General features: G+C 53.6%; 1 protein-coding gene across 1 annotated transcript in view; it reads right to left on the bottom strand.

Annotated features, from left to right (window-relative positions):
* CACNA1A (calcium voltage-gated channel subunit alpha1 A) overlaps positions 1-26,928 on the bottom strand; it is a 168,864-nt gene that overhangs the window by 33,361 nt on the left and 108,575 nt on the right. Inside the window, exons 25-38 of the mRNA XM_077838173.1 lie at positions 25,729-25,740; positions 22,628-22,727; positions 21,959-22,119; positions 20,214-20,354; positions 19,338-19,539; positions 18,150-18,314; positions 17,727-17,837; positions 16,116-16,199; positions 8,915-9,031; positions 8,137-8,202; positions 7,777-7,877; positions 7,194-7,344; positions 5,061-5,188; positions 1,513-1,609 (exon numbers count right to left, since the gene is read on the bottom strand). Of these exons, the coding sequence (XP_077694299.1) occupies positions 1,513-1,609; positions 5,061-5,188; positions 7,194-7,344; positions 7,777-7,877; positions 8,137-8,202; positions 8,915-9,031; positions 16,116-16,199; positions 17,727-17,837; positions 18,150-18,314; positions 19,338-19,539; positions 20,214-20,354; positions 21,959-22,119; positions 22,628-22,727; positions 25,729-25,740 (1,636 nt within the window). The remainder of the gene's footprint in view (positions 1-1,512; positions 1,610-5,060; positions 5,189-7,193; positions 7,345-7,776; positions 7,878-8,136; positions 8,203-8,914; positions 9,032-16,115; positions 16,200-17,726; positions 17,838-18,149; positions 18,315-19,337; positions 19,540-20,213; positions 20,355-21,958; positions 22,120-22,627; positions 22,728-25,728; positions 25,741-26,928) is intronic.

The following is a 26,928-nucleotide window of genomic DNA, read 5'->3' on the forward strand; positions in this document are numbered from 1 at the left end:
ACAGAGCCAAGACTAGCTTATGTTCACCCAGCGAATCTAAGACACTGCAAGGAACTGAACCAAGTTCTGCTGTACCCCACCATGTTGCCTGAATCACTAGGCACAGCAGCCTCCAAGAGTCAATTTCACTCCCAGGATCTAACCCTCAGCAGCAATGTTGGAAACACTGCAGTGGGATCTTTACATCCAAGCAAACAGCTTCCACTGGATCCCAGAGAAATGATGGGGAATGCCTACGGATGGGTAGACTGGGTGAAATCTAAGCATTGGCCAGATTTCCCAGTTCTCAGCACTCACACTGGACCCAGCTTGTCCAACAAGGCCCGAACTCAGCAGCTCACTCCTGGGTAGGCATCAGAATTGTTTGAAAATCTGGCTACTTACTTCCGTGCCTGAGCGCTCGTCTACCTGGGGCGATTTACCCGCGTAACTACACTGGTATACCTATACCGCGAGCAACACACCAGTGCAACTCCCAGCTCTTATTCCTTAATCAGAGTGCCTTTGTCTGGTTTCTGTTGCTTGTTCAAAATAACCCAGAGAATGGCACTCTAATGTTGGAATTCGAGGTTCCACAAGGGGTGTTAAACCACTGTGGCTATGCCAGTAAATGTCTCTGTGTGAACAGACTCTAAATTGGTGCTGAGCTCTTTTGAAAAGTCTGGCCTGTATGTTTATACAGCACCAAGCACAATGGTCCCCGATCTTGACTGTGCTGTCTACAAGCTCCTCTGATGCTAATGAGAGCAACCCTTTAAAATTCACTGCCTTTACTGTTCCCTCCTACCCCAGGACTTGCAATCAGTCCTCACTGATCATTCCATGAAAGGAATGGACCAGATACTCTGAGCCATGGTGCCGCTATCTCACCTGAATCGCCTTTCCTTCCCTGGCCTCCTATGGGATTCTCATCCCAGGCCTGACCTAAAGCACGACAAACTCAGTGGAAAGGCTCCCACTGACTTCAATGGGTTCTAGATCAGGCCCACAAGGGATTTCTGACCCCTGACATCTTCCCACTGTCCAGTTTTGAACTGGAACCTTTCAGTTTCCATCCACCTGTCTCCCACCCATTGAGGAAATCTTTAATGACTGAAAAGTGACAGGTCGATCAGAGCTGTATGGCTCATCCTACAGAGAAAGGTTCAACCGGGTGAGGTGGGGGAATTCAACGTTTTAAAGCAATGTTTCTTCCACTGAATAAAAAAAGGTAGGGAAGAAGGAATCCTTAAAAAGGGGCTTGTAGAGAATTAACATGCACCTTGCACTTCAGTTCTTACCCACCCCAGCTGACTTGCCATAATGGAGTCTCTGAAACATGAAATGCTAACGGACTCAAACGGACACACCGTACTATTTAAGAGATTTGATCAAGGAAAAAAAAACACAAAGAAATGTATAAAAAGATATTGTATAGGCTGATTTTTTTAAAAAAATGTTTTGGTTAAAAAAAAATTAAAAAAAATTAAGTGAATTTGATTTGCATGTTTTTGTCTTTTTAATTTATTCTACCTTATAAGCAACCCGGGGTGGGCATTTCTTCCCTAACCCAAGGGGTGGAGACATATGCCTCAGCATCTCATACATATCCGTGAAAGTCATCCGGCCCCTGGTAGCGGAAAGAAAAAAAAAAGGCACGAAAAAATAGACAAGAGGGAGATGCAAAGAAGAAAAAAAATATTTTAAATCAATTTAAAAAGGACGGGAAAAAAATGGAAGAAAAAAATGCAAAGATTACTTCGCTGCTTCTCAGCAGACAGAGTGAGAGCTCACACATCTTTCATTCCTATGTGTAACTAGACAGCTTCCGGGGTGGGGGGAAGGCAACAGTTGATTCAGCAAAGCACTTAAGCTCCCCATCGATCCACTGCCCAATGAAATCAATGGCAGTTTGTCCATTGCCTTCAGGGGGCACTGCGTTCTGCCCTTGCTTAAGAGAAACTGGAGTAGGCACATGCTTAAGTGATTTGCTGGGGTCCTGGAGTCCTTTAGGCAAAATTCCTCCTGGTGTTCTGGGAGGGAGGACTGCAGGATCGGGGCCACCTTTGTAGCGAAGAACAGGAAAGAGAGAGAGAGAGATTTAGCTTAGAGCACGCCTCTTTGCCAATGCTGGAGGGAGGGGGGTAAGGTGGTGGACGGGGGGAGGGGAAGGGAAGGGATAAATGGCAGAGGTGTCAATGCAGTTTCCGTCCTCCCCAGATGAAAAAACTCAATGTGCGAAGGGTGGTGGGGGTGTGTGTGTAGAGACACAGTGGTACAAATCCTCAGGGCCTAGCTTCAGCTGACAGCAAGCAGAAAGGGTTCAAAATCACCGATATGCTCCATGCGGTACTGGGCGGACGGCATCCTCGTATGCATTCTGTTTGCTAAGTAGGTGACTGGATTACTTCTTGAAAAGTGCAGGATACCGAGATGTGTGTGTATACATATATATATATATATGAAATATATATATTAAAGAAACCATAAGCAACATTCATTCCGTTGATGCTAGCAGGTTTTAGTGTAAGTCAAACCTTGCAAGCAACCCTATGAGGGCATTTCTTGCCTAAGCCCAGTGGGGGAGATATAACACGTAATAAACTGTACATATCCTTATAATGAATTCGGCCACTGCAAGAAGAATACAGGGGGTTAGTGCAGATGCTACTACAGGGTGAGAGAAACACACAAACTGTCATGTACACATAGATCACAGCAAGGCTGCCGGGAATGGGCGCCTAGGCCAGCTACAACAATAGTGCCTGGTTTTACCTTAGGGCTGGGGGTTTGGACACGCGTTCCTGGGGGCTCCAGCAGGAGCTGAAAGTGCTTGGCCTTTGCAGAGTAGAGGCCTGGTGTTAAAATTGCTACTACTGAGCAGCTGGCAGACCACAGCTGGCTACGATGTCCTGGGAGGTGCATCTGTTATTGGGGAAACTGAGGCATAGAGCTACAGGGTGGGGGAGAGTGACTTTTTCAAGGTCACACAGGGAGCCCTCAGCAGAATTGGCGACAGAACCCAAGAGTCCTGGCTCCCAGCCCCCTCTGCTCTAATCCACTAGACCCCACATCCCAACCCGAGCTGGGGACAGAACCAGGGCTCCAGACTCCCAGCTCTGTTTTCAGACCCATAGGCCTCTCCCAGGGCCTGATGCAAAGCCCAGTGAAGTCAATACAAAGGCTGCCATTGACTCCAGTGGGATTGGGATCAGGACCCGACATTTTGCTTTCTTTTTACTGGGGGAGGGGTGTCACTCATATGCAAAGGACCCTCGTGCCAAGGCGGGGGCAGGGTTGTGTCTACCCCCCAGTGGCACGAGATAGGACTCGGGGGGCCGGTTGGGAGCTCCTCCTGCTGGGCTTGGCAGGGCCTGCCAGGTAGGGTTGGCAGCGTAGACAAACACGTTAAACCTGGAAACAACGGGAGTTTACTAGAAACGGAACAGGGCACAGGGACGATGTGGGACAGCATGATGCCTGGGGTGGCGGCCCCCCAGCACAGAACCAAACACAACGCGCCAGGAATCCTCCGCGGGAGCAGGCTGGCCCCACTCCAGTGCCTCAATGGTGCAGCACCAGCCCAGCCCCAACGCAGTTCCCGGCTCCAGAGGATACACAGGGGCAGAGGAGTCATAATGTCACAGAGCCGGGGTGGGACTACGTCCCCTAGCGGCCTGTGTCTAGCTAGTGGCGTCTCCCTGGCGGCGCTGATTGTGTCATCTAGCCCTGAGAGCGTGGTGTCTCTGAATAGCATATGGGGACTCATCAGGGCGTGGGAGGAAAACAGCCCTGTGTTTTCCATCCAGCCTCTCTTCTGCAAGCTGTTACCCACTTCACAATGTGCATTAATAATGGGACAGCCCGGGGCACCACGGGACATCCCCAGGACGTGGCAGGGACACCCCCAGGGCCCTTCGATTGGCTTGGGAAAGGGGGAGGGTTGGAGAGAATCCAGCTGCAAAAACCTAAAATTGAAAAAGGAAACATTAAACAGCAACAAGATCCAAGAGCCTGCGTTCGCAGGGCCCCGTGGGGGACACAGAATCAGCCCAGGAGGGGTGGACGGGCTTTGGGGTCCGCTCTCACTAGCGTACAGCTGGGTTAGTGCTCAGTGGGAACTGGTCCTGTCTTCCCCGAATCCTGGAGAGACTACGTGGGAGGGATTTGCTCTAATCTCTGCACCAGCTGAGCTGTGGAAGCCCTGCCAGCACACTGGAGCAGCACCTGCCCCGGAGAGTTGGCATTCAGCGATGAGAGAGGCCTCCATGTGTCGCCCCTCCTGGCAACTGGAGGAACACAGCCCCCTGCCTGCAGGCCAGAGGACATGATGATCTGTCAGGGGATGGAAGGAGGCAGCCGGGCAGATAACTTACTGTTCTGTGTGACTAACAAGGGCTGCTTCTAGGAGCTTTGTCCATCTTTGTCCAGGAACTAACCAAAGGCAGCAGCTGCCCAGCAAACCAGGGTATTGACTAAGATCCAACCCCTTCCCCCCTACAGTGCAAAGGGGTCTCGGCTCAGGAGACCCTGGCTAATGGCTCCTTCCCATGGTGCTTGGACCCCAGGGTGCCCTGCACCCCCTTCCCAAAGCCCTGGAAACTTCCAGGTGGGCCTGGAAACTTCAGACCCTACAAGAACCCAGGAATCCGAGCCGATGTCTGCGCTGGATTGTCCAGAGCAGGCCATCTAGCTCAGTATCCCCATGGCACTGAATCAGATCCAAGGCCCACCAAGCCAAGTAACTGCTCATCCCTGGAATAGTGGATTAGAGCAAGGGCATCTGGGTCCAGTACCCACTCCTCGTCCCAAGCTGGGCATGGAATCCAGGAGTCCTGACACCCAGCCCCAGCCAGGCTCTGACAGCTAGACCCCACTCCTCCTTGCCCTGGTTCTTTCTGCTCCTCACCCCCCTTTCCCCAGCCCTCGACAGTCAGTTCTCTGCTGATCAAGGAGGCTCATCTCGGCTCCCCCGGAGACATGGACAAATCCGAGCCCTCCAATATTCCCCTCGAAGGAGGGAGGGGAGCCCTGGCTGCTGGGCGGGGGCAGGAGGTGCGGGATGAGGGTAAGGTCCTTACCAAGCAGCGGGGTCGTACTCTGCCCACACACGCACGTACTCGTCCAGATGGTGGGGCCCCAGGATGGAGGAGTCTCGGGTCAGGTACTCAAAGTTGTCCATGATGACGGCCACAAACAGGTTCAGCATCTGCAGTGGGATGGGTTGGGGCGCGGAGACAGAGGCGTATTGGACAAGCAGTCCAGTGCAGACAAGACCCCAGGGGTCAAATCCCGCAGTCCTTGCCGTGGGCTGGGCTCTGGGCACTCCAGCGCCTCCTCTGTCCATGTGTCTCTCGCTCATGTTTTTGGTCCTTCTCCCACTCCCCAACTTCCCTTTATGCATTCCGCTATGCACACACCCGTCATCATACACACGCCAACACACACAGAGGCAGGCCAACAAGTACATCCATGTACACATGCATCAACACATACCAAAATGAATGCACAACAGGCATAAACGTGCAACACACACACACTTCCCACATACACACACCACATCCGTGCATTGCATACATGCAACTCACAAACCATCATAGGCCAATGTGCACATGTGTGTACTCACACAGCACACGCACACGTGTACACACGCCAATGTGTACCCACAGGTACCCACCCATCACACACACGTGTACACACGCCAATGTGTACCCACAGGTACCCACAGATCACACACACGTGTACACACGCCAATGTGTACCCACAGGTACCCACCCATCACACACACGTGTACACACGCCAATGTGCACCCACAGGTACCCACCCATCACACACACGTGTACACACGCCAATGTGTACCCACAGGTACCCACAGATCACACACACGTGTACACACGCCAATGTGTACCCACAGGTACCCACAGATCACACACACGTGTACACACGCCAATGTGTACCCACAGGTACCCACCCATCACACACACGTGTACACACGCCAATGTGTACCCACAGGTACCCACCCATCACACACACGTGTACACACGCCAATGTGTACCCACAGGTACCCACAGATCACACACACGTGTACACACGCCAATGTGCACCCACAGGTACCCACCCATCACACACACGTGTACACATGCCAATGTGTACCCACAGGTACCCACAGATCACACACACATGTACACACGCCAATGTGTACCCACAGGTACCCACCCATCACACACACGTGTACACACGCCAATGTGTACCCACAGATCACACACACGTGTACACACGCCAATGTGTACCCACAGGTACCCACCCATCACACACACGTGTACACACGCCAATGTGTACCCACAGGTACCCACAGATCACACACACGTGTGCACACGCCAATGTGTACCCACAGGTACCCACCCATCACACACACGTGTACACACGCCAATGTGCACCCACAGGTACCCACAGATCACACACACGTGTACACACGCCAATGTGCACCCACAGGTACCCACAGATCACACACACGTGTACACACGCCAATGTGTACCCATAGGTACCCACCGATCACACACATGTGTACACACGCCAATGTGTACCCACAGGTACCCACAGATCACACACACGTGTACACACGCCAATGTGTACCCACAGGTACCCACCCATCACACACACGTGTACACACGCCAATGTGTACCCACAGGTACCCACCGATCACACACACGTGTACACACGCCAATGTGCACCCACAGGTACCCACAGATCACACACACGTGTACACACGCCAATGTGCACCCACAGGTACCCACAGATCACACACACGTGTGCACACGCCAATGTGCATACACCTGTACTCATACAACACATGCACACGTGTACGCACATACCAACGTGCGTACACGTACCCACACATCTGCTAACATGCAAACCCCCCTATACAAGTCATCACACACAACTCGTGCACGCACAGATACACTTGTCCACACAACTGACTCTGGTGCACACAGAGCACAGATTCTCGCCAAGGTGCACACACCTATGAATAGCTCCGACATGCGGCTTTCACACTTGCCAACCCGCACGCACATACACACCTGTCAACGCACACCCAGCTCACACATGCCGCACGTACGCTGCACGCCTGGCCCCACACACGTCAGCACACTCCCAACTCACGCAGCGCACGCGCACCCCGTGGCTGCTGCCGGCCCGGCTCCCCGCAGACTCACCAGGAAGGAGCAGAAGAAAATGAAGGAGACAAAATAAAAATAGGCGAACTCGTTGCCACACTCATGCTCCTTGATCCCCGAGTTCTCGTCGCAGGGCTTCCCGCTCAGACACGACAGCATGATCTCGTGCCACGCCTCGCCGGTGGCACTCCTGCAGCCGCACAGAGGGGAGAGGGGAAGTGCATTGGGAAGGCAGGGCAGGGCTGGGGGAGCAAACCAGGCAGCTCTGTCCCAGTCCCCTCAGGCACCTGGGTGCCATTAATGATGCTTTGCACTTCTACAGCATCATTCAGCCCCGAGCACTTACAGGGATGGGGCTTACAGTTTATACTCGGATCCCTCACCTGGCACTGAGATGCAGCCACCTCTGGGGCGAAGTGCGGGGGCTGTTTATACTGGGATTCCTTGCCTGGCGCTGAGGTGCAGCCAGCTCTGGGGCGGGGCTTGGGGGGGGCTGATTAACAGCCGGACAACCCACTGCCTTAGAGCAAGGTATACAAGGAGGTCAGTTTCCTTGCAATTGCAGTGGGGACGGGACACGGATCTCTGTTCAGTCCAGCTTCTGCCCGGAGGAGGGTCTCACCTGAACAGAAGCATGAGGGCCTGGAAGAAAGTGCGGAAGTTGTTGTGCTCTGTGATAGCCGAGTCCTCCTCTTCGTCTTCGATGCCAATGTTACCGAACACCTGCAAAGGCAGAGGGCCCTCAGACAGCAATGGGGATGGGGCCTCATCTCTCTCCTGCAGACAGCCTGCTCCAGCACCCAGGTACAGCATGACATGCCGGGCCTGGAGCCCGGCACAGTCCTAACCCCCATGTGTGTGCGGAGGAGTCACTCCCAATCCAAGGCACTAGTGCTTGGATTCCCACGCCCGGTCTCCGCACTGCAAAACGGCCTGTGACAGTGTGTCCCGTCCCCCCGAAGCTGGCCTGCCTGACACTCACCTGCATGCCTATGATGGCGTAGATGAAGAAGAGCATGGCAATCAGCAGACAGACATAGGGAAGGGCCTAGGGAGAGAAGCAGAGCAGGGCACGTCACTCGCAGGGGGCTTTAAACCTTGCGCCCTGCCAGGCAAATAGCGTCCCCCTGTACTGGGCCACGGCAGCTTCTCCATTCAATGCAGCAAAATCCAGCTCACACCCCACATCTGTACCATTGGCTGGCTCGCAGGGAGAGCACGCTGGGAGCTTCTCTCCTCGCCCGTGTCTCCTCCAGCACTCAGCACCTCAAAGGCACCGACGGGGAATGCCACTACAACACCAACCCAATCCACAGCCAACTGAACCCAGAGCAAAGGCTGCCATTGCTTCACCAGGCACCCGCTCAGGGCCAGGGGAGTCAGCGACTGAGGTGGGCATAGCACCTGGATACCACCCTGCTGAGACACTCTGAGATAGAGAGAGAGAGAGAGAGAGAGAGAGAGGGTGTATGGGGGTAGATGTGTATGGGGACGGACAGATGGAAGGGTGTGTATGGGATGGCTGGATAAACAGAGTACAAGTGGATGGATGGGTCTATGTGGGGACAGACAGAAAGAGATAGCTAGAGGGGTCTGTATAGGGACAAACAGACAGATATGGAATCAATACATCTTCAGAGCCAAGGGTCCAGCCCGCATACGCTAAACCTTGGATCAGTCATTCTAAGAGTCAGTTGCTGGGTTCCTGGCCCCCTGGCCCAACCCCTCCCCCCGTCCCCTCCCTCCCCGTCCCCAGTCACCTTGAAGGACTGGACGAAGGTCCACAGCAGGATGCGGATGGTGTAGCCCTGGCGAAGGAGCTTGATGAGACGGGTAGCACGGAAGAGCCGCAGGAAGCTCAGGTTGATGAAGTTGTTCTGAGGGGATGAAAGGAAGGAGAGGTGAGCGTTACCTGCGGGCGCAAGAGGGGAGATCCCCACCCCCAGGGGAGACTGCCCTGGACATGTGCCTGCATCCATGCAGCACCGCAGGGCAGGGCTATAACCCAGGGAAACATCATCTCAATGCAGATGATTAACCCACCAACTCACAACTAAAACGAAATCCACGGAGAACTCAATAAAGTAGTAATAAAATAATAACAACACCATCAATTGTGATCATTATTAGCAATCAACAGCAACTGTTGATAACAACCAATAATAATTATTATTATTATTCACAATGCTATTAATTAATACCTAATGATAAATAGCAGCAATGCATAATAATATTAATAAATAATAGATAATAAATGATTATAATACATAATGCTATTAATAACTGCTATGAGAGAAATAAATAATGAATAGTATTATTAAACCAATGATATAACCAATAATACCATTGATAAATAATAAATGATATTGCAATGCATATTGATAAAGAATAGTAACAGCACACACAGTACTATTAATATAAACAATACCCAATAGTGATCATTATAATACATAATAAATAAAATAAATAGAATGATTATAATGCATTGGATACTATTAAGAATAAAATGAATATTAATGAATTAATAGTGCTGTTAATAATTTAATAAAAATAGATGATAAATAATATGAATACAAATAATGATAATCAACCAGGACAATGAATGATAACACCATTAACAAATCACAGCATGAAAGCCACCCAGCAATCTCCATCCACCAGCCATCCCTGAAAAAGGGGAAAGGAACATAAAGGAAACTAACAAGCTGGGCTCATCCAATGGGGAACTCAATGGCTATTCGTTAATATCAGGGTTATACTGTAACTATCCCAACAACCAAATGCACTGATATTTTCTGACACAAGCAGGTAGAGCATTGTGGGGTCACATCGCACGTGTACTATGCACACACAACCAGAGAGAATTGAAGCAGGATAAGTGCCGGGGGAGGGGAAGGTGTCTGGGGACTTGCAACATGTTACAGATCGCATGTGATGATTGGGACCTCAAATGCATCTGTCTCTGTGCACCCAACAGCCACGCCGGGATGCTCCATGGAATGACTTCTTGAGGCTGGCTGCGGGGGCTCAGCCTGCAAGCACGGACGACATTCAGTGGGGTTTTGCTCCAAGGGATGGGGAGGGGAGGGCCAAGAGGCTGGGAGGCGCCACTTGTCCTGTTGGTTTCACGAAGATGCATTTTGGACCCCTCTCCCCCGGGAGGGGATGGCACGTGGCTTCTGGGACTGGGCCGAGCAGTGCGAAGCCTGTGGTAGGCTCTGGAGTTCCCACAGTGCACTGGCTGCTGGAGCTGGGCAATGCGGCCTGGCTCGTTGGGCTGGAGTTCCAGTTAACCGGTGGCATAGGCTGCATGACGCAGCTCCTAGGTTAACCTCAGACCAACAACCTTTGCACCCTTGAGGTCACCCCGTCTTTTCTAAGAGACAAACTCGCTCATGGTACGTGGACTCTGTTCTGGCTCAGATCTGGGGTCTGGTCTGGCAGATCCATTGCAGACCAGGAGTCAGCTGTGAAGTTCTGACCTCGAGCCCAAGGACTCCCCTTCCCTCTGCCAATCAATGCACAAGTCAGCAGTGTGGCTAGGATCCCAGCTCCTCAGGCACAGCACCGATCCAGGGTTCTAATCCCACCCTGGAAATTACAGGCCGTGGCTCCTACGCCCATTGCTGTGTTTCCAGCCTGGATCAGTCTGATCCCTTCTCTCCACATTCAGAGGGGGGGAGGGACAAATGGAGCAGTGGGGCTGCACTGGGTGACCCCCTGGCTTCAGTGGAAGGGGAAGGTACTCAGATACACGAAGTGTCCAAGGGCCTTGCCTTGGTGCTGCCTAATGGGGAATTCTCCCCAGCAGCCAAGAGCGCGGGTGGACTCCCTCGCTGCGGTCTGTGGGAAGCCCTGCCGGGCAAGAAGAAACCCCTTTGTTTCCAGGGAGCAGCTGTGTAGCTGCACAACACTCACCACAGGACGTGTGCAACCGCACAGCAGACATCACAAGACGTATGTGGCCACACAACATGCACCATGACTCATGTACAGTCGCACAACACATGCCACGGGACCCTTGTGTCATCTCAGGACCCAGGCTGTGTGATCCTTGTGCAACAGCCAAACGTGCCAGAAAAAGCTTGTGCAATCGCACAATGTGAGCCACAAGGCTTGTGCCGCCACATAACATGCACGACCAGGGCTCCGTACCCAACAAACACCCCACGTGACTCTCACCATTGCACAGAACAGGCCACGTGACTCATACATAACACAGCCCAGAGACCCTTGAGTAGTTACACAATGCACAGCAGGGAACTTCTGTGTAATTAACACCAGGTCCAAGGGCCTGGCTATATAATTACACAACAGATACCGTGGAGCTGTTGTGTAACTACACAATATACAACATAGGCCAATACACCAATCCATGGTTCCCTGTATGTGGGCATTTCTCTCCAGTCCGTTCCCCCCACCCCTGGACATGGGGAGGTCTGCCTGCTCCCTTCCCTAGAGAAGCTGCCCTGGTGTGTGTTCCCAGAAGCTGTGAGCCATCCCTCCAAGGAGTGAGTGTAACATACGGACTCCGGGGACGGGGGGGAGCATGCGTCAGCACCCTCTGGGGGCGGCGGCACCGATTTATCAGCCTCCCAAACCAACTGAGAAATCAAACAGTGAGGCTCATGCGGGAGCATGGAAGAAAAAGGCCCCCCACCTCTGCAGAGAGAGAGAGAGAGAGAGAGAAACGGGGTCGGGGGGAATGGAGTAGGGAGGGGATCTTCCATCGTCCCACCCAGGCAGCTCTTCCAGTATTCTCAGCTCCTTTCTGCCCTCCTCTCCATGCCTTTGCCCCGTTCTCCCCTCTCTTGGATCTTATGTCTGAATGAAGCTACAGGGTCCCTCCCCTTCAGCCCTTGCGCCCTACCCCCTTTGGTTAATCCCAGAGGACACAAGACAGAGTTGCTGACCTGGTTTCAAGCTTGCCCCGGACGCTTCCCTCTGGTAGGGCTCAGTCCAGGTTCTGCTGGGATGGGGGGAGGGATCTGTGTCACCCATGGCAAAGATGGCAGCCCCTTGCAGTCCCCTCGGCAGAGAGGGGCCTGGGGAGGAGAGAGCAGTGGGGAACAGCAGCAGAAGGGCATGGAGGGAGGGAGAGCATGAGGGGTCTGGAGGCCGGGGAGGGAAACACCTAACAAGGGAAGCGGGCAGCATGTGCCCGCACGGATCTGCCTGTGAATGTGTGCGAGGTGCGTGGACAGGCAGCAGGGCCTGAACGGGGATGGGTCGGGGGAATAAGTGTGTGTGGGATGTGTGTACACGCCTGGGGGAGGTGTCCACATGCGATGGATGTGTGTATAGGAGGCCATTTCCTGTGCACATGTGGGGCCCAGACAGGTATATGCCCTTCTTTGCTCCTTTCTGGTTTCCATCTCCCCTGCCCATCCTGCATTGCCTCTCAACCAACAGCAAAGGGGGGAGTGGTCCCTGCAGGTGTCAGCTGCTCTCTAGTGAGGCAGCCTTGCCCTCTTGGTTCCTTCTTCCCCCCAGTGTGCTCGTGATCCCAGCCCCCAACCCTCAGAGGGTCAGCGCCGGGTCCCTGAGAGTCCTCAGCTAGCTGTAGATCTGAGCCAATACCTTGTGCAGAGGGAGAGGTGAGAAGCCTGGGGACCTGCTGTCCCCACTCTGTGCACCCACTGGATCCCTCTATCTGGACATCCACCCGTCCACTTGGGGTCTATCCCTTGGTCCACCCACAATCTCTACCTAAGGATCTCTCCGTCTCCCTGAGAATCCAGCCAACCCTTTCTCAGGAGATCAACCCCTGGATCTGGGGAATCTCTCGCCCTCCGACTCGGAGCCAGCCCCCAGTTTGTAACACTGTATCACTCAGCCTACACTAGGCCCTTTGAAGAGAAAGGCACAAGTAGAGATACTTTTTCTTTTTTGCTGCTTTGTTTCAAAGGGACGTACATCTGGAGGAAAGAAGAAGGGAGAGAGAGCGAGAGAGAGAGGAAGGAAGAAAAGAGAGCAAGTAGCCAGCTAGCTGCAGGCAGTCCCCGTGCAGTAACTCATGCAATGCAGAGATGAGAGAGCGCTCTTAGGCAATGCGTTTAGGCTTCAGAAAGATATTAAACCAACCGGATTCTAGATGTAGATGTTGAGATGAATAGGAGGAGAGGAGTTGGGGGCAGAGGGAGAGATTTGAGGGGGTTGTTTAGTGTCACAGGTTGATTGGCAACCAGCGTAATACACAGAGATGGAGCGACAGATTGGGGACGGGGTGTTTTGTCGTGGGGGTGGGGGTGGGAGGCGGAAGAAGTTCAGAAATATTAGTTGGCATGGATACACAGACCGATTCATAGATGGACACATGGATTTTTCATAGTGCATTTTGATTGGATGACATTTTCAGAGGGTGTCACCCCAAAATAGCACAGTATAAAGAGACAGCATGGAAGGAAGGTAAGACAAGAGAGACAGGCATTATAGAGAGCACACAGCATGAGGCAGGAGACTCCCAGCCCACCCGCACAGGGCAGTGCCAGCACCCAACCCCACTCCCCTGCCTGCTGAGGGGCCGCTCTGATGCAGGGGAGCGAAGGGCAGGGGCTCCCCCCGGTGCTTGGGACCATGCCCTCTGGCGCAGGCCCAAGCATCCAGTCTCCATGGCTTTGCCACCTCAGGCCGAGGTCTTCATCCTCACGGCTCCTCCCTCCCCCGACCCTGGGAGATGGGTCAGGAAACTGAGGCACAGAGAGGGGAAGAGATGCCCCCAAGATCAAACAGCAAGTCAGTGGCAGAGCTGGGACGAGAACCCAGGAGTCCTAGTTCCCAGCCCTGTGCTGCAGGTACTAGCCTCTTCTGCCTTCTCTGGGGCTATCAGCCCTCTGTGTACGGTTCCACTGGGCTGGACGGTTTCCAGAGGTCAACAGGTTCTAGGTTATTTCTGAAGGAAGGGCCCGTGGGTCATGTTCCCTGTCTCCCCCAGCCCTCCAGAGTTTGCCCTGCCGCAGAGCTCTCCTGCCAGTTCAGGTCTATTGCGTTTGCATGGTACGAGCCATCGAGGGCAAGAGCAGGTAGAGAAGGCAAAGTTGTGCAACGGGCCAGCCCCTGACATAGGCATCACCCCTGGCATGCAATGGCCTGGCAGGGCGAGGAGGGGCCTTCGAAAGGAACTTGTGTGCTGAGCTGGATTGGCAAAGGTCCACCCACCAGCAAACCCCACACCTTGCTGCCAGGTCCTGGCCCCTCGTTCTGCCTGCCTCTGGGATCCCATTGGATGCCTTGAGCAATGCCAGCCCCCGCCTATCCCCAGACCCACAGACCAGGAGAACCCAAACCTCACAAGTGCCAGGAAGCAAAGACCCCATTTTGGTAGAGACGAGCGCGAGGGCAGGCTATGTGGCGGCTGGATATGGGTGGGCAGACAGGTGTGTGAAACGCCAAGGGGAGTGGCTTACACTCCTTTTGCACACCCACTGACTAGTGTGTTTTGCACACTCGGGGTTGGAAGGCAGCTCTCGGAAGATAGTAAGACCCTTTAGAGCAGCTTCACTGAGATCAGTATCTGGGTCTCTGTCACCAGGGGATCCCAGGAGGGATAGGCCTTGCCTGGGGTCGGAGCCAGGACACCTGAGTTCTATTCCCAGTGCTGGGGGTGTGGCCTAGTGTTTACAGCAGGAAGGAAGAGAGGTTTAGGACACCTGGGTTCCCAGCCACTGGGTGGGAGGGAGTGTGTCATAGTGGTTACAGGAGGAGACTGGGAGGGAGGTCTTCTGGGTATTATTCCCAGCTCTGCCATTGGCTCTCTCTGTGACCTTGGGTGACTCACTGCCCTGCTCTGTGCCTCAGTTTCCTCATCTGTAAAATGAGTGATAATTATACAGACCCCATCCTGGAGGATTAATTAACACTGGGGGAAGGGCTCTCCAGGCGCTAGTTGGTGGCAGAGATGGAGGAGACCTGCTAGATCATTCAGTTCATCTCCTCAATCCACCCAGGGCTGCTTCCTGCAGCTCTATACCAGGGCTAGTGCCAGTTAGATCACAGGCATTGCCCCTGCTCCTGTACCCTGCTGCCACCCACCCCCTACACTGCACTGAATTGCAGATTTCCCTCAAGTTTGCCCAAGGTATTTTCTCCATGACGTTCACTCCACAAACAGGATGATCCCCAGTCACCCCGGGAGAGGTTCCCTTGCCCACTGCCCTGCGTTTGGGCTGGCTGAATTCTCTCCAGGTGGGATTTGAACTCCGCCACTGGCGGCTACCAAGGGGTGAGGGCCTGAGCAGCAGGCTTTCTGCAGAGGGCGATGGCCCAGTTCAAATCCAACTGTCAGTAATGTGTGCGCACCTGTGTGTGTGTATCAGGGACTGTTCCCCTGCCTCCTGGGGAACATCCCAGGCCTGCTTTCAGTTTTCTCTGTCTCTGCCTTCCAGGGGCCAGGCTCTGCTCTCAGCTTCACCTGTGCAAATTTGCCATCACTCCAATGAACACTGAAAAGTGACTCTGGATTTATGCCGGCATACTGACGCCCAGTTAAGTGACTCCGGATTTATGTCGGCATGCCCACCCCTAGTGGAGTGACTCCAGATTATGCCAGTATGCCCACCCCAGTGGAGTGACTGGGGATATGGCGTGTGAGATCAGAACCTGGCCCTCACTGAATCCCTTTCAGGTGGGCAGGAATGCCCAGCTGGGTTTGGTTTTGACTCCATCTGCCTTGGCTTGGTCCCTCAGCACTTAGGGTTGTCCCCAGAACAAGAATTCTTGGGCCTCCTCATATAGAAACTGCATGGCTCTCTTCTCCTCTGGCTATCTGGGATGACATTGAATGTGGCTGCAACCCAGCTGTCTCCCTTACCCGGCATCTGTCCTTCCTTGGGGTCAGGCACAATGGGGTAAAAGCCCATACTGTAGTTCTCATGTCTTGCTCCCTGTGGTGCCCCCCTCTGGCGAGCGTCCCCCTCTGCTTAAGCTAAGGCCATAAGAGAGGAGACGGTGTTTCGAACTTACCCCAAACTCTGTCACTAAGATGTCTGTGATGCTACCCAGAACTGTGACAAAATCAAAGATATTCCAGGCATCACGGAAATAATTCTATAAAGAAAAACAAAAACAAAGGACGAAAAGGAACAGCAACACGGCAGCAAACATTCAACGACATTCACGACGGAAGCAACAGCAACGAGAACAGAGAGTCACCCCCCGACCCCAGCCCCATTTCCTCCCTGCCCCCAGTGCCCTGACGCCGGGAGAGCCCAGGTTACCTTTTCGGTGAGCTCCAATGGATCTGGCAGGCAAGAGGGGAGGGTGTCGAAAGGGTTAATTTAAAGGAGCGGTGGGGGTATTTCTTGGCACCTTGAAATGATCCTGGGGTGGCTGGTGTGACTGGGGCCTGATGCTGATCTCAGTTACCCTGCTGTGTCATTGGTGTAAGGGCCAGACCAAAACTCCACTGAGATCATTGGGAACCTCTCCACTGATTTAAACGGGCTCTGGATCAGGACCCCACCCATGAGGAAAATCAAACCCAGGATCTCTGGCCCCCAGTATCAACCAGCTAAACCAAGGGGGCCCCCCCTTCCCCTCCAAAACTTTGGAAAGGTGCCCCCACCCTCGGCCCAATAGGAATGGACAGTTAGATGGACATTTAAAATGAAAGAATAAAACACACAGGACCAGAATATGTTACTGTTGCTGGGATCTTCCCAGCCAAGGGACAGAAATGTGTCCTTGGCTGGATTCCCCGAGCAGGAGAAGAAATCACAGCCCTCTCCCACCCCACCAGAGCCACCAGTCCCCGAGCTGTCCATAGCTCTGTGGAGCAAGCCACCAATTGAGAAATGAACCCAGCACAGCAAACACAAGGAATCATGAGAAAACAGCCCAGTTAAAATAAGGGAATGGGGCAGGATCAAAAATCAGCCACATTTTCTGCAGGAGATTCATTCTGTCTCTTCCTTTCTCCATCTGTCAGCGTCTGCTCTCCCTGCCAGACCAGCCTGTGCTGCTCCTCAAATCCAGCCTCTTAACCTCCCTGAGCGCCCCTCTCACTGGCTTGTCTCCTGCCTGAACGGAAGCCCAGATCCCTCGTGCAGGATGGAGTGGGTTCCTTGCCCTGAGCACCTGCACCAACGGTGGGAGCCTCAAACCCCCAGGGAGCTTCAGCGAGCCATGAATGGAGGAGATTGGACTCCTTCATGTCTCTTGGGGAGACGATGCTAATGGACCTTACTGGTGGGACATTTCTCTTGTAGCCCCTCTTTATTTTGCTCCCCTTAATCCTCATTATAGTTCCCTGAACCACCCAGAACAACCTACCCCATTCCCTGAGCTGGGGTCAGCTTACAAAGTGCTTGGAGATGCCTTCAACAATCACCTCTTAGTTGCCAGTTGCCACCATCCCCAATCACTTGGTGGCAAGGTGTTCTGACACTTGCCTACAGGATGGCGGGGGGGGGGGGGAAGACTGTTAAATCCCCGTCTGGTAAAGGGGGGAGGGCAGGGCATGGGGTTGGAAGAACAGGTGGGGAATCCCCTCCTGCTGAAGGAGCTGGGTTCTGTCTTTTATTTCCATGGTAACACCCCATGCTCCCTAGCGGAATTGGCTGTGGAGACACTTACCAGCACTCCAAAGGCCATGATCTTCAGCAGACACTCCAGGGAAAATAATGAAGTGAAGACGTGGTTGAACATCTTTAGCACGTCCTCATAAGCAGTTGAGGCCTTATCGAACTAAAGGCAAGAGAAGAGAGAGCAAAAAATCAGCCCCACAGGACAGGACAGGTCCCTAGGCCACAGATCAGCCCCACGGGACGGGCCAGGTTCCCAGGCCACAGATCAGCCCCACAGGATGGGCCGGGTCCCCTGGCCACAGATCAGCCCCACGGGATGGGCCGGGTCCCCAGATCAGCCCCACGGGATCGGGGGGATGGGGGACATGCCGGCTATGCAGGAGGGGCCTGTGTTTGCTCAGCCAGGCTCGGTACAGCATGGCATCTCACACCCTGGTCAATACTGCCCCAGTCCCACAAGGGGGTCGCTCACCTTCATCATTAAGACAATGGTGTTGAGGGCGATCATGGCCATGATGGTGTACTCGAAGGGCGGTGACACCACGAACTGCCACATGCGGTACTGAAAGCTCTGCTTGTTCTGAGGCATGTGCCGGGTCAGGGGCTTGGCACTGATGGCAAAGTCGATGCAGGCTCTCTGCGGAGAGGACAGACACAGCCACTAGGGTGGGAGGGGCTCCTGGCCACCGGCGTCAGGATGGGCGCAGGGGGAAGAGGATACAGGGGCAGTCCAGGCCGAGAGACTCTGAACTGGCTTAACCCCATGCGCGAAGGACAGCTCGACCGGCTGCCCTGGTCTAATGCTTCTCCGACCCCTTTGTGGTGGGTCAGAGGACGCTCTCTGGCCCGTGTGAAGCGGGAGATCAGTGCAGATGATCGTAACAGGGCCGGCGTAAATCAGCATTTCTCCCATGAAGTGAATGGAGATTTACACCAGCTGGCGACATGACCCTACGCACTGGTCATCATGGGGACCGTCCCAGCTCTCTCAACTGAAGCCCCCACAGGTTCTTCATGCCACCTGAAAGAGCTCAGAAGCCCCTGGTTTCCTGTGGCCCTTTAGGGAAGCTCCTTGCAAACCACTGGCCTTTCTCCAGTGCCCTTTTCTAAAGCTCGCAACTGCTCCATGCCCTGATTCACAGATGCTACAGCCAGAAGGGACCCTGCTGTGACCTTCCTGTCTAACGTGGGCTATCCATATGCAGCTGCTGCAGTTCTCTCTCCCCTCCACTTGCTGTGGATTTGAACCGACAATCTCTAGCACCAGAAGCAGCAGCCAGACCCCTGTCCCACCAGGCCATCTAAACTGGGAAACTGAGGCATGGAGAGGGGAAGAGACTTGCCCAGGGTCACCCAGAATGCTGGGAATAGAGCTTGCTCATTAGCGAGCTTGCAGGGGGGCAATGGGGGAGCTCTCCCCAGTGGCTCAGTGGTGTAATCTGGCCTTGCGCCCTTCCAGGCAGCACATCAGCACCGGGGAAACAGCCTGAATTCCTTCTTCCATGATGGACACAGGCCCTGCAACAGCTGATCCAGGGCATGCCATGGTGCTAATGGCGAGATGCATGGTGGCTGGGGCATGGCCACTGGGAGCTGGTGTAGGGGCTGCTGTTGGGGAAGCAGGGACAGAGTGGCATGGTCCCCCTGACTTGGACTGCACCTCGTTCTTCTCCAGGCTGTATTCCTCCATCATCTTATCTCCCTGTTCCTGGAACGTGATGATGATCAAGGCCACAAAAATGTTCACGAAGAAAAATGGGAAGACCACGAAGTAGACAACGTAGAAGATGGACATCTCCATACGATAGCCGGGGCTGGGGCCCTGGTTCTCATAAGTGGCATCCACCGAGTGTTTGAGGACTCTGCAGTGGGGAAGGAAGGAAGGTGGAAAGGGAAGGAAGAAAGCGAGAAAATGGAAATAAGAAAGGGTAGGAGAGAGACAAATAGCAGCAAGGGGGAGTCAGTTCAGGCCCAATAAAAATTCCTGTCCCCAGCTAGGCTCATGCTGTGGTAATACCCTGGTCATATGGATGAGGAAAAAGCAGCCTAGAAGGTCCAAGGGCCAGATCTTCATCTGGTGTAACTCAGCACAGCTTCAATGAAGCTATGCATCTACAATAGCTAAGGAGTTGGCCCTACGCTCACGCAGCAGACGAGTGGCAGAACTGGGAACAGAACTCAAAAGTCCTGAAGCTCATGCACACGCCTGTCTTTCCTTTTCACCTATGCCTTGGGAAAACTTTACAAAGGTGAGGGGCTACCATTCTCCCCATTTTACAGATGGGGAAACTGAGGCATGGAGGGGGACATGACATGCTCAGGGTCACCCAGCAGGCCAGCGGCAGAGCTGGGAAGAGAACCCAGGTCTGCTGAGTCACAGTCTGGTGCTCTAGTCATTACGTCTCACTGCTCCAGGCTGAAGCAGCTACATTCAGCTGCGATCTAAGCGATGCTTCACCCCATATCTCAGAGAGAAAAGGGTTAACCCCAGCCCTCTCCAGTACGCACTGGCCCGCCCCCTGTGGCAGCTCCTTACTGTGGCCAGCCTTCCCCCGTGGACACAGTGAAGAGAGTCAGGAGTGCCCACAGCACGTTATCATAGTGGAACTCGTATTTCCTCCACTCCCGCTTCTGGGCTTTCACTTCGTTGTCCTTCTCGTAGACCAGGTACTCGCCCCTGGGGACGAACAGACACTGTCAGCTGGACAGCCAGGAGGGCTGGGGCATAGCACTGGGCTCCTAAGGCCAGCTCCTGATCTCACTCACTTGGGAGCAGATCCTGAGTGACTGGCTTCACGCAGGCTAGGGGGCTCAGTTCTGCTCCCATTTGTGTCATGACACTGCAGCAACTCCTGATCGACACCCCCGTCAGCGAGTAGGGACTCGGAGCCTTTGTCGCGGGCTCAGTTCTCCACCCGGCCTGAGCAGAGCTTGGGTGCAGTTGGGTGTGGGAGGGCTGGCAAGGACCCGATCGCAGCAGTCTGACCCCCCGCCACCTGGCCCAGTGTAACTGAACCCGCAGGTAGCTCACTGGTACCAGGTCTTAAAAGGCAGAGGGCCCCTCACTCCACCACAGCCCCTTCCCTCCGCTATGTCAGCTGGGCCGGAGGGAACTCTGAAGGGGCACTCTCTGGCTGTTTTCAGATCGCTCTATATGCCTCATAATCCACCCCACGGACTTTAGAGCCTGATTCTGACCTAATTTTCTCCGGTGTCAATAAGCGTCACTTTACTGAATCCTGGGGGCTACCCCAGAGTGAGTGGAGAATCAGGCCACTAGAGTCAGACCTGCTGACCCACTTGGGGCCTCTCTTCCTGATGTAAATCTGAAATAGCCCCTCTGACTCCAATGGAGCAATGTCCCTTTACACCAGCTGGGATTCTGACCCCACTGACTCCAACGGAGCAATGTCCCTTTACACCAGCTGGGATTCTGACCCCTCTGACTCCAACGGAGCAATGTCCCTTTACACCAGCTGGGATTCTGACCCCTCTGACTCCAACGGAGCAATGTCCCTTTACACCAGCTGGGATTCTGACCCCTCTGACTCCAACGGAGCAACGTCCCTTTATACCAGCTGGGATTCTGACCCCACTGACTCCAACGGAGCAATGTCCCTTTACACCAGCTGGGATTCTGACCCCTCTGACTCCAACGGAGCAATGTCCCTTTACACCAGCTGGGAATCTGACCCCTCTGACTCCAACGGAGCAATGTCCCTTTACACCAGCTGGGATTCTGACCCCACTGACTCCAGCACAGTGATGCCAATTTACTCCAGGTGGGGAGTCACCCGGGTGTCACCCTGGCGTATGTGAGAGAAGCAGGCCATTGTAATTTCTACCCCATTCCTTACATGCCCGCTGTGGCTCTGTCCTTAATTCTGCCTTGCTCCGCCACGGGGCAAGGAAAGCTGCCAAGAGGAGGGTCATAATACCAGTAAGTAGGTGGGAGACACGAAGGGAGCGTAGGAACGAGCCGGGCTGTAAATCAGGAGTAACTCCACTGAAATCAGCGCCACTGGGCCAGTGCAAACTCAATGCTAAGTGAGCAGAGGTGAGGTCAGGCACTGCCTCTGCATTGGCCACCACCACTGTGTTGCTAGGCTTCCCGCCAAGCAAGCAGAGGAGCTTTGCTCTACTCCTGGAGGCCAAACAGGACTATGGGGAACAGTGAGGCCACCTGCTGAGAAGGTGGCTGGGGAAGCGGAAGTGTGAGGAGCCCAGGGATGGGTTGGGCCATGGCCAGGTGCTGAGAGACAGAGGAAGGTGGCTCCGTACCTACAGTCCTTCTCAAACTCCTTGGACTCATCCGTGCAGTAGAAGAACTTGCCCTTGAAGAGCTGGACGGCCACCACAGCGAAGATGAACATGAAGAGCATGTAGACAATGAGGATGTTGAGGACGTTTTTGAGAGAGTTCACCACGCAGTCAAAGACAGCCTGGAAAGGACAGGGGGGCCCCAGTCAGGACTGCATGAGGACTGCAGAGTCGAGACTAAACTTGGTCCACCCTCGAGTCCCACTTGGCCTGGTCCCATCTCCACATATCCAGAAAACAGCCCCTTTCCCAAGCATGGCGCTCTGCAGTCAGGTCCACCTGGCCCATTAGGAACTGGCTGCCTATTTTTGAGGGGTTAAATCCGCAGAGATTAGCCTCACTTAGGTCTCAGAGCAAGGCCGTGCCAGAGCTGGGGATAGAATCCAGGAGTCCTGGTCCTCAGGTCCCCTGCTCTACCCCACGAGACCTCCCAGAAACAAGAACAGAACCCAGGAGTTCTGACTCTGCACTAACAACTAGACACCACTCCTTCCCATAGCTGGGACTAGAACCTAATCTCCTGTCTCCCAGCCCCCTTTTCTGACCCCCCCACCTGCTCCTGCAAACCCCTGCCACTCCCCTCAGGCAGCCACAACTCCTTTATTTGCTCTCAACCATCCCTGCACCTACCTTGAGCTTTGGCAATCGCTTGATGGTTTTCAGGGGCCTGAGGACACGGAGGACACGCAGTGATTTGATGGTGTTAATGTCCTTCCCTTTGCTGCTGCCTCTGTAGAGACACGTTGGGTGGGGGTGGGAGAATGGGGAGAGAGAAGGGCGATGAGGCCCAGGCCCCTTGTGCCATTCTAGACACAGGGTTCTTCACGGAGGTCCATTCCCTTGGGCGCGGGGCACCCATCTGTTGGTGGGAGACTCTGGGTTACTGGGTCACTCCCAAGTGACTCATCTACAAGCCTGGGCCATCCCTAGCCCTTTTGTCTCCTTCTCACCTCTTGCACTCATCAGCTGCCATTCGGAGGTGCTGTTATCACACACCACCAAGCTGGCCCTTTCCTCACTATCCCAGAGAAGGTGGAGTTCAAAACCCTAATCTATTTTTTTAATGAATTCTGTCTCTCCACCTATGTATCCGCAGTTTCTAACTAGCCATGCATCCATGGATCCATCCATACACTCTACTTACTTACCTATGGTGTCTTTCCATCCATCCACGCTACTTACCTACCTATCGTGTCTTTCCATCCATGGATGCATCCATCCATCCACTCTGCCTATCTATCCACTCTACCTACCTACCTATGATGTCTTTCCATCCATCCATAGACAGACCCTGTGTTTCTCTCTGGTTGCCTAGCTCCCAGTCTGTCCTGGCTGGCGTCACCCTATGTGCTGGTCCACAGTGAGCAGTCTTGATCACACAAATCCCACAGTTGAGGGGAGTGTAGGGTGATTTAGTTTGCCCAACTGATGGGTGGCATCCAGAACTGGGGAACACCTCCACTCCAGCACCCCACCAGAAAGAAAATTCTGACTCCTACTAGAAAAACCCAGTTCATTCTCCTCACGGGGACGTCGTCATTCAATGATGAAATGCCGCAGTCTGAACAACCACCTTATTCTTTGTCTTAGAAGTCATTTCCACAGAGCCAGCAGAACTTACCAAACCGTGCTTTGCAGACACTTCCACAAAGAGAAAAGGCAAGGAAGAAGGAACTCCTCCGCTAGGGAGCGGGGAGGGGCCCTTCACCAGGTGTTTGCTCTTCTACAGCAGCTTTCATCCAGGGACCTCAAAGCTCTTTACCAAGGTCGGTATCATTATCCGCATTTGACACATGGGGAAACTGAGGCACTGAGTGGGGAAAGGACTTACCTACGGCTACTTCAGGAATTAGTGGCACAGGCGCAAACTGAACGCAGGAGTCCTGGCTTCTGATCCTCTGCTATAACCACCAGAACACACCCCCACGCCCCTGGCTCCCAGTTCCCTGCACTAACCACTAAACTACATAGTCCCCACTTCTTACAAGCAGCTGTGGTAAACGGCAACCACCGTAAGAGCAATGGTGTGGGTCACATCCAGGGAGAGGGGGAATTCAGTCTGATCTACTCAGTAGTTTTCCCCACTGTGAAATTTCTTTAATCACCCGCCCCTCGCTGCACACACACAATTTTTTTTTATACCACTAGTGGAAGGGGCTTCAGCGTGGGCCCTGGAGCCTGAACATATCCTGTCTATGGGTACAAGCCAGGCAGCTTCCCCATGCACACCCTGCCAATTGTGATCCCTGCTGTGGGGAGCAGGGAGTGAAGCCTTCATGGCCCATTCAATCCTGGCTTTGTTGGCGAGGCTGCCAATGAAAAGGGACAGGGATCGCTGATTGTGAGGGGAGTGGTTTGGGGCCATAGACATCTGTCCCACTAGGAACAAGGCTGAGACCCAGCAAATTCATTCCTCACAGAGGCCTCATTATCCACATTTTATAGACAGGGAAACTGAGGCACAGAGTGGCTATGCAACTTACCTAAGGCTACTTTGGGAGTTAACAGCACAGGCCAAACAGAACCTAGGAGTGCTGTGGCTGGCAGATGGGACCGATGTCTGGTGATAGGAAAAGTCCCTATTTATTATTAGCTGCACACTAAGAACCCGTGTACTAATGGCTCAGTCCCTAGAAGGGGCAGGACGGGAGCTCCTTCCATCCCCAGATCCCAGCACAGACTGCTGGGCACTCTCAGTTGCTCTTCTCCCCAGCACTGATTGGGCCATATGGGCAGATCCAGTCCAGAAGGTGCTGGATGTAGTATAATCCAATAACACCGGGCCTGGGTCCCAGCCTGGGACAGGGGCTACACGATGATCATGGGTGCCTCCGGTATATGGGACGGCGGAGAGCTGGGCCACAATCTCACCCAAAGCCAGCCCCAGCCCGGAGGGCTGGAGTGGAACTGCTTCATGCCAAGCTGATGGGGAACTGGTGATTTTCCCACAGGGCTTCTCACTGCTGCTACTCACTGCGAGCTGCCCTGCTGCTCAGAACAACACTTTATCCATCACTAGCCCCTGTAAGGGACTTTGCAAACGTTCATTCTTCACCCTCACACCATCCACTGGCCGGGGGGGCGGGGATCAATCAGTATTATCCCCATTTCAGAGAAGGGGAAAGTGAAGCACAGAGAGAGAAACTGATTTGACCTAGATCACACAGCACATCAGTGGCAGAGCTGGGGATAGAACCCAGGAGTCTTAGCCCCAGTTCCCCATGTTCTAATCACTAGACCCCACTCCCCTACCAGAACTGGGAACAGAACACAGGCATTCTGCCTCCCAGCTTCCCCAGATAACTATCAGACACTTGGCAAGTCTCTCTCTTGGGAAAAGAACCCAGGCACCCTGACTCCCAGTTCCCCGCCCTTAGCACTGGACCCCACTCCCTCTTCTCAGTATAAGGTCACCAGGTTTGAGTTTCACAGGAACAATGCTGCGAAAGGCAACAAAGTATTCTGTACAAGGAAATCATTTCCTTAGAGGGGACCCACTGTCCCATTTTGGGAGACCCCATTCCAGCACAGGACCGAGACAGAGGCAACAAGGTGCCTTATGCCTGGGGGACAGAGAAATCTGGGTGGGTGTCCAGCAGAGGGGCCAATGACAAGCACCGACCTAAACGAGTGATGGACAGATCCTCCCATTCAAAGCAACGCATGATCATGAACACAGGGAAATAAAGAGAACATAGGCAGAATGTGTACGAGAGAGAGAGAGACTTTACCGTGAGCTGCTCCTGTGTCAGGTGGCAGTGAAAGGGGAAAGACAAGGAGAAGTGAGTGACAATCAGAAAGAAAACACATGAGACGCACCCCAACAAAAACCACCAAATGGGTTGTCCCCACACCGGCACTGCTCTTGGAACCCCCAGCGCCCTGCTCAGAGCTTCACTCAAGCTCCTCCTCTTTCACCTCCTGGCCAGGAGATGGACTGAGCTGATGGACCAAGCTGGGCTGAGCAAGGTCAGGATGCTGGTGTCAGGAGAACCTGAAAGCCAGGTCAAGGCTTGACAACTGGATCCAAACTCTGGTACCAAACAGGGCATTTTCCAACAGCTGGAGGATTCCCTGCATGTGGATGAGCTTTAAAATCATGAAGAGAGGACAAATCCTCAGGGTTTACTCCTCCCTTACCCAGCATTCACTCCTCCCTTACTCTGGGTTTGGCCTTTCCTTACTCCAACAGAACTACTAGTGAAATAAAATAAACTGAGGATAACTAACCAAATTGTGAATTCATTACTCCAGGTTTACTCACTCCCTACTCCAGGTTTACTCACGCCTTACTTGGGAAAAGCTCCCAGTGAAGTCAAATAAATTGAGGGTGGTGTAAATCGGCAGAGCTGCATTGACTTCAATACAGCTGTGTTACTGACACCAGCTCTTGGCCCCCTGGGGACACAGCCTCGGCTCTCAGTTACATTGGTGTAACTCCGCTGACTTCAGTGAAGGTACCCTGGATTTCTGCCCGTGTGGAAGGAGAATCGGGCCAGGCATCACATACAAAAGCAAGCCCAAGTGTAGCAATCAGCTCCTCAGGCCTCTTGTCACCAGCCCAGCTCAGAATAACCGTGGTCAGAGTAGCTTGTGGCAGAGCTAGAATCCAGCTGTCGAGACCCTGGGACGGCTGGTACTGATGCAGCAGCATGATCTAATGTGGTACGGAGGAGACCAGAATACACAACCAGGTGAGACCGTAATGCAGCACAGCAGAACATCAATAGAGATACTTCGCTTGTGTTACCAAAATGGCTCAAACATTGGCTCAAACTGGTTCTAGGCTAGTGATGGAATCTTATGAAACTGACACGAAACAGTGTGACATAAACAAGGCTAACAGTGGGGAGCAAGGTGGGGAGGGGGAAAGCTGAAAGCTCTCTTTAGGGGGAAAGGCGGGTGGATTCAACCCATGGGGGAAAAGCCTC

This window comes from Eretmochelys imbricata, chromosome 20, assembly GCF_965152235.1.
Source record: "Eretmochelys imbricata isolate rEreImb1 chromosome 20, rEreImb1.hap1, whole genome shotgun sequence".
NCBI lineage: Eukaryota > Metazoa > Chordata > Testudines > Cheloniidae > Eretmochelys > Eretmochelys imbricata.